General features: G+C 30.9%; 1 protein-coding gene across 1 annotated transcript; it reads right to left on the bottom strand.

Moving 5' to 3' along the window:
• Positions 1-4,345: 4,345 nt before the first annotated feature.
• Positions 4,346-4,966, bottom strand: LOC110020247 (60S ribosomal protein L9-like). The gene is made up of 2 exons (XM_020718281.1): positions 4,472-4,966; positions 4,346-4,351 (listed from the first exon to the last, which is right to left on the bottom strand). The coding sequence occupies exons 1-2, from the start codon at positions 4,832-4,834 to the stop codon at positions 4,346-4,348; spliced, it is 369 nt and encodes a 122-aa protein (XP_020573940.1). The 5' UTR covers positions 4,835-4,966.
• Between the last annotated feature and the right edge of the window lie 1,222 nt (positions 4,967-6,188).

The following is a 6,188-nucleotide window of genomic DNA, read 5'->3' as shown; positions in this document are numbered from 1 at the left end:
TTTGTCTTACAGCACCACTTGTTCTTCTGTCCTTTCAAGTCTTTTCTTGAAAACTTGATTCATTTCCTCTGATAACGCTAATGTTTCAAAAAAGTCGAGCTTTACAGTGGCAACCACCCTTTATTTTAATATGATCCATTCCATAAGCACGTATAATGGAGGGCATATAATTTAAAAACATGTGCTAGAAGAACTAAAAAAATATAGAGAAATACATACAGGTTATAAAAAAGGAGAAGTCAAACAGGAATAACAATCATATCAAAAAGGTGATCTCATATAAATCATACAAATTTCATAAAAATTCTAAAAAATAATCTCTTATATTGTATTTTTGAACTATGTAGAAGCGTTAGGTCAGATGAATGATTTAGAGTAAACTTTTAGATTGTTTGATGAAATAATATAGAAAATTGGAAAGCATTTTATGGTCCAGGTAATGTATATAGGGCATATGAGATTAAGTTAATGTAAAAGAGAAAACAACTCTACCAAACACATTATACTACAAATTGCATAGACCTGAATTTTGAGAAGCTTGATGATTTGTTCCAATATAAAAATGATCTAAAGAAAGCAAAAAAGATTAGCAAATTCATTTAAAACTATTCATGTGTATTATCTTTGATGAAAAAATTTTCTTTGAGAAATTTTCTACGCCCTTCCAAAACAAAATTTACCATAACCCATCTGACTACATAAAGCGTGTGAAGTTAAGCAATCATTTCAGACAATATTCAATTCTATTAAATTGCTTAACTATATAGGCCAAAAAAATTTAGAGGGTAAGAAATTAAAAAAATTAGTTAATTCATTTAATACTATTCATGTTATTATCATTGATGAATAAAATTTTTTGGAAAGAACTTCTAGGCTGTGCTAAAATAAAATTTGCCACAACCCATGTAACTACATAGAGCATGTTAGAAGTTAAGCAATCATTTGAGACAATATTCACTTCTATTAAATGGCTTAACTGTAAAGGCCAAAAAAATGGAAAGAGGTCAAAAAATTATTTTAAATAAAAGATTTTGATCTAATGTCACATATAGAAAAGAAAATCACAAGATTATTAATTCAAATTTTCAAAATGATGAATACAAAGAAAGGCCAGCAATTAGTTTTATTTATAAGGCAATTGATGAGATCAAAAAATTAATAGCCTGTAACTTAAGAAGAGAGGTCAATTCTAGGGAGATTTTAAATATCATTGATGAGAAATGGGAACTTCAACTCCAGTGCCATTTGCATACTTCTGGATATTTTCTTATTCATCAATTTCAATATATTAAGAATAAGTCTACCAATTTCGAGATCAAGTTGCTGACTCAATTGAGAGAGCAACTACTGATATGTAAATGATTCTATTTAGAAATAAAGAAAATTACTTTGGGATATATATAACAAGCTAAACATATTGTTGCAAAATGTTTTTTTCCAAATAATTTTTAACTTTTAACGTCTCATTAAAATAAATAATAACTTAAAATTTAACTTTTAAGCTCTAACTATATTATTTTCTTTCAAATATAGTTAATTGTGCATCCAATTTAACGTGACACTCAAAAACTACAATGTTTTGATGTTAAAGTACTGAGATTTACATGCTTATCACCTGGATGTGAGTGCAACTGGAATGGAGCAGATATAATTTAAATTACAAAAAAAAAAAACATGTGACGACTTTAAGAATGAGTTCTTAGCGTATACCATGTATAGCAAGAGATTGAAGAACATAAATATGAAGAATAAAAGTTTGAAGGATAATGACATCCCTTTCAATGTGAAGATATTTCACAGATGACGAATGATTTGTAGGATGATGACAAAGAGATAGCATCATATGAGTATAATAAGATCCAAATGTTAAATTATTTAATGAAGACATGAGCAAGGCTAGCACATTAATCACAAGAAAATAAGAGATGAAAAAAAAAATGCATCCACAAAAAATTTATTATTCGAAGTTTTCTTATACTTTAATTAATGTTTTTAATTGTTAATTGATTATTACTCATTAAAGATGAAAAAAATGACTAGAATTGAAGAGAAGATATAATGGATTCAATTGAAGTGAAGAAGAGAAGAAAAAATTATTCATTTTATGATGACATCAATGAAGACACCATAAAAGATAAGTGTGTTGAGGGTTTTTAATCATTTATTATATTCTTATTTGAATATTTTTGTGTTAGAAAATATGAGTGAGAAAAATTTAATAGGATAAACTTATTTTATGACTTTACTTTGCTTTTATAATTTATAATACTTTCATTTGATGACTTATTTTGGTTTTATGAATTGATGTCAGCGGTTTGCACTACATTTTTGCTTTGTACTTTTTTTGTTGCTTGTTGTTTTATATTTTGTAGTTTATGTAATTTATTATTTGATATAGGTACAATTTGTCATTGTCCTTACTATATTAGGATGTTAAAAAATCATATTTTAATATATGTATGATGCTTATATATTAATTTTCATCTTTATTTGCAAGTTTCTAACATTGAGATTTACACCTTAGAATGCCTACAAGCTTACGTTTTACATCACAAAAAAAAAATGTCTTAACACCCAATCACGCAGTTTTAAACATTGATTGGGATTATAAATCTTGGATTGAAAAATAGTGAAATGTATCAGCAATGCTAAAACATAAGATGATGAAGACAATCACAAGAAAAAACAACTAAATAATAATTTTTTAAATTGTGGTCTTGAATTTGTTAGTCAAATTTTAGCGTGGTTGTGATTTGTAAACAAAAATAACAAAGAATGTCCCAAAGTCTAGGGGTGTCAAAAATTGATCCAGCACGGCAACACAACTCGAACTTGACTAAAAAAATTTGAGTTAGAGTTGACCTGAATATTTTTCAAGTCGGGTTCAGGACAGAGAAATCGACATGTTTATTAATAAGGTCGGGTTCGGGTTAAACCCGAAAACCCAAACATGACCCGAATAAGAACAAAATTTCGGGTCAGCTCAGTTTAACAAGTTAAGCTCGGGTTTGGGTCGGGTTGGGAACTTACTTTTTGACCCGTTTATTATTCTGTCGTTTTCGAGTTGACCCTATTAGGGTCAGATCATTTTCGGGTGAGACTCGAACCCAATCCGCTGACTCGAATTAGCACCTGTAGCCCAAACAGACTCTAAGATCTATCACTCCAATAGCTTGACATTATGCTCGAGCAAACTTCTCATCAATAAGATCTGAAATACATCCAACCAACCAGCCCAAAATAATGACTCATTGCTCGATCTTCCAAAAATTGCTATATCAAAAATTGCACAAACCCCATTTGACATTTTACTTGGTACATTTTGTAGGTTATTGATCACCATTAATTTAAATAAAATAACCTTAACTTTGACGGTTTTATAGTCATGAAAAAGGATGACACAATATGTTTAATGATTCCAAAAAATAATATTCCTTCCCCCATACCCCACTAAATTGCCCCACCATGTCATGCTCTATTTGTTCCTATCATCCTTGCCACAAGTTATAAGACCACTCTTTCATGCAGTACACAGGGGTATTTTTGCTTAAATGCATAAAGTGCAAAGCAAAGCATGCTTGACAAACTAGAAAGACCATGGCTTGCATATCAATAATAGTCATTTAATTAGCCAAACTTACATTAGATAAAAATATTCAACAAATATAATGACACATCCAATAACACAAATCTCAACTATTTAAAAGAAAAAAATCAAAGATATATATAATAAAGTGGTAAAATATTATCTTAAAAATCAACAATACTCGTTAGATTGAGATATCAACTAAAAACTCAGAGTTGGGAGCAACATTAAGTGAGACGGTGTGAATGGGAGACATCAAGAAGCATACTTGAAGATAATGCTTGTTAGCTAATAGCAACAACAACAATAACCAATGAGAAGAGTACGAGAAAACTGAAGGGGGACAAAGTGGAAAAGAAAAATAATGAGCAACTTCTTAGTGATCATAAAAAAAGGAAACTTTACATACGTAGCACACAATTCTTATGTATTTACATATCCCACATCTAAATTTTCATATTTACATACATTGCACTTTGGTGCTTTAAGCTTATGCGTGAAAAGGTATATTTCACCTTTAAAAAATAGTAATATTTGAGTACTATTTGCGAAAATATGCAATTTTAGGTTTGAGAAATGTAAATACATAAGAATTGCATGCTCTGTATGTAAATGCCCCCACAAGAAATAATAAGCGAGCATTCTTGCCACAATGCTCTTGCCTAGTTATTGCAGCAGAGGCTAAATTGAACCATGAAATTTGAACACCAAAAAATTGTTTTGAGCCAAAGCTGAGTATGCAATGGTGCAACGCACTCGTTAAAGCTGTGCAAAGAGTGAGTGTATCACATCATCTAATATAAATCCAAACAATTTATATAACTAAACAATCAATAGCTGAAATATCCACTCTCACCAAGAAAATTTGTCCGAATAAGGGCATACCTTCTTCTCACCAAGAAAATTTCGAATTTCAATGGAAGAACTGGAGTTAGTGATGCTGGCATTGATAGGGAAGTGAGCATACACGAAGCGCATCTTATACCGGTAACCCTTAGTCACACCGGTGATCAGATTCTGAACATGGCTGATGGCCGTGCGGATCGCCGCCGTCGCCTTCCGGGATCCGAACCAAGCGTCCACCTTGAGCTTCTTTCCCCCCTCAACAAGTTCAAAGTCGAGGTTAAGGTGCTTGAAATTGCGCGTAAGCTTGCCACGAGGTCCCTCCACCTCTACAATTTTAGCTTTGACCTTGACGGTGACCTCTTCCGGAATATCCATCGTTTGAGATGAGAGGATCGTCTTCATCTTCGCGCCTTGTATCAACTTCTGAGGGTTCTTGGAGGCGGTGGGAGATGGCCGTCTAGAATATCGAAACCCTAGAAGAAAGCCAAGTCGGATTTCGAGTTATGCGGATGGGATTAGATCTGGACCCTGTATTTTAAAACTAATTATAACGAAGAATTGCGTACATACCACTTATTCCTAAACATTTACATATTTAGGGCCTATACCTTAATTCTTTTATATATATATATATATATATATATATATATATATATGCAATTATTACTAACATCTTAAGGTGAGATGAGATATATATATATATATCCTCATCTTTGCGTAAAAAAAAATATTTTAAATTTTTTAAAAGTTAAAACTAATAATAGAAAAGTGGTTTGTATTTCTTGGTGCTTATTCTCCTTTATATAAATAGAGTCGTATTTATAATAATATTCTAAGATTTGGATTAAAATAGAAAAAAAAAAAAACTAAATTAAGAATAGAAATTAAGTTTAGATATTAGCATATGAAATCGACGTTAATGACACAATATCAGAGCAATTAATGACATTAATTTATTTCTGATAATCATGTTAACGGGTTTAATAAAAAATATAAGCTTTGCTCATCGATGACGTCTATGGCAGCGTGGTGGCTTGATTATTTTCTTCGTATTGAGATGTTCAGTTTCGAGACTACTTTAAAGCTTCTAAAATATAACTTTTCTATGTTCTGATTCATTAAATATTGTTAAAGATGTTCTGTAATAATACAAATGATGTGTATTATTATATTTAATAACATATTGAAAAACACGACATTCCTGACTTTTATTTATTTTGGAAATTAGATTGAATCTTGTGGAGCTTTTATTTGGTAATGAGCTTTAATAAAATGATAAGCAATACGTTGTTTGAGAAAATATTTTCAAGAATACAAAACTCGAGTATGTTTTTATTAAGGCACTTTCAAACATTATGCATGGAAGTATATGCTATTCTACTTTAAAGATTGTGTCATTGTTCATCATGATGATCAGAGCATCATCATTAATAATGTCCAAAAGTTGGACATTGCACAATATGACTCTGCGAGGTGCATGCTAAAAAATATGCATTACGGTTCGTTTGGGATGGCGGTGCGCCACTGCACCACGATCTTATCTATTTGGGCAAACTGAGTTTTGAAAATCTGCATTGTCTCTTACCATTGCCTATGAAGAAGGATGTACATAAATTTTTATTCTTCCATCGAATATAGTCAAAATTCAAAGTTGGTTTTGTGTAGACAATCTTCATACAATTGTCAATTTACTAATTGTTATGGATGATTGTTCATCCTAGATTAGTGCATGGAGTTGATAAATGGATTTCCATAA

Source organism: Phalaenopsis equestris, unplaced genomic scaffold (assembly GCF_001263595.1).
Source record: "Phalaenopsis equestris unplaced genomic scaffold, ASM126359v1 Scaffold000002, whole genome shotgun sequence".
NCBI classification, from domain to species: Eukaryota; Viridiplantae; Streptophyta; class Magnoliopsida; order Asparagales; family Orchidaceae; genus Phalaenopsis; species Phalaenopsis equestris.
The sequence above is the reverse complement of the archived record's forward strand: the minus strand, read 5'-3'. Positions and strand labels throughout refer to the sequence as shown.